This window comes from Papaver somniferum, unplaced genomic scaffold (assembly GCF_003573695.1).
Source record: "Papaver somniferum cultivar HN1 unplaced genomic scaffold, ASM357369v1 unplaced-scaffold_15108, whole genome shotgun sequence".
NCBI classification, from domain to species: Eukaryota; Viridiplantae; Streptophyta; class Magnoliopsida; order Ranunculales; family Papaveraceae; genus Papaver; species Papaver somniferum.
The window spans coordinates 1-1,736 of NW_020624497.1; the positions used below are offsets into that span (position 1 = coordinate 1).

Consider the following 1,736-nt stretch of genomic DNA (forward strand, 5'->3'; position numbering starts at 1 on the left):
ACCAAACTTCAGGTTCACTTGTTCTAATATGGTTGGTCTATCTATGAAGCGATCAGTGTTTCACTTGTTGTATTTTGGTTGGTCTAGCTTTAAAGCGATCATTATTTTGCTTGTTGTATTTTGGTTGGTCTAGCTTTAAAGCGATCACTATTTTGCTTGCTCTAGGAAGGTCGGTCTAGCCATGAAGCAATTAAGAAAAAAGACGCTATGTGATAATTGCTTGATTACTAAAGCGATTGCCTAGCTGCTCTAGACTTGTAGAAATCCCACCTTTTGCAACTCGAGAGCGAGAGCCAAATTAAGTCGCTTTAAGGGTTAGAGCGACTCAATATGGGCTTTTCCAACCAAAAATGACTGGTCGCTTAATCCAACTTTTCTTGTAGTGCTAGTCGCCTTTATGGATATGTCTGTCTGTTTGAAAGTACAACATGTAGTATTGTATTACTTTGGTGCTTCTTACTTCAATTTGAAAACATGAAACAATCAGTTTTCATTGTGTCTGAAAGCATCAATCAGTTTTCATTGTGTCTGACATCATATTACATGTGTAAGCAACTGTTTCAAACACTTGTATGCTTTCATTTCCTGAAGCTAAAGGAACCATGTGTGTAAAACCCTGGTTACTATCAAGGAAGGTGGCAATGTAAGACTCACTGAAACTAGAATCAACTTTACTCTGTTCTAAATCTGAGCTAGCTCTTGTTGAATAATGTTATAATGAAAAAAATTAGATTTCTGACAGAGCATACAGTACCAGATTAATCCATAAATAGGAGATAGATATTACATATACTAAGATATAAGAATCCAAGATTTCACGTTTCCAGACCCAAATGTTATTACAAGACCTTGATCATAATGTTACTCCATTACTTTTTCTTACAACTGATTTTCAATGGTGACCCGCACAGACACTTATTATGAAAAAAAGAAGTGCTTTTGAAACGCTTCATGATGCCTCCAGTTGGTATCTTACCACATAACCTGTTGTAACCTAGCTTCAACTGATTCAAACTTTCCAAATTCTTAATCTCATCAGGGATTGCACCAAATATTTTGTTATGTGATATATCAAACCAATTTAAGTTCTTTGGAAACTTTACCTTTGATAGATCAAACTCAAACTGGTTCCTCGACAGGTCGATGAATGTTGTGAAATCATGGTTGGGTTTAATAAGCATGGATGCATCCCCTGTAAGTTTGTTCCTTGACAAGTCAATATAGGGATATGCCAAAGCTCCAAAAGATTTTGGAATCGGACCAGTGAGTTTATTGCGAGCCAAGTAAAGCGCAGGTGCAGTACCAGTGAATTTCCCATAAGACTCCGGGATTGAACCGGTGAGTTTGTTCCCGTCGAGATAAATGTTTCTAATATCTTTAAGGTCTGAGAGATTGGGTGGAACGGAACCAGAGAATTGATTGTCTGAGAGAACGAGTCTGTCGAGAAGAGTGAGTTGGTTAAGGAAGTTGGGAACCGGCCCTGACAGACTCAAATCACTGAGATCCAGCAATACCAGATGCTTTAACTTTGTGATGGATTGTGGGATTGAACCAGTGATATTTTTGAAGTGCCTGAAAGTTAAACCTATGAGGTGAGAAAGGTCACCTACAGAGGGTGGAATTTGGCCAGAGATTTCTTCTATAAAGAGGATGATTTCGACTACACGGTTGGTTTTGTCATCGCATGTGATTCCGATCCAGCTACAGCAGTCTGTGTTTTGAAACCATGAAGAATA

At 38.2% G+C, this 1,736-nt stretch overlaps 1 protein-coding gene across 1 annotated transcript; it reads right to left on the reverse strand.

Moving 5' to 3' along the window:
* Positions 1 to 976: 976 nt before the first annotated feature.
* Positions 977 to 1,572, reverse strand: LOC113336273 (polygalacturonase inhibitor-like; the record flags this gene model as incomplete). Its single annotated transcript, XM_026582225.1, has 1 exon — positions 977 to 1,572. A coding segment is annotated over one exon (596 nt), but the record flags the coding sequence as incomplete, so codon positions are not given.
* Between the last annotated feature and the right edge of the window lie 164 nt (positions 1,573 to 1,736).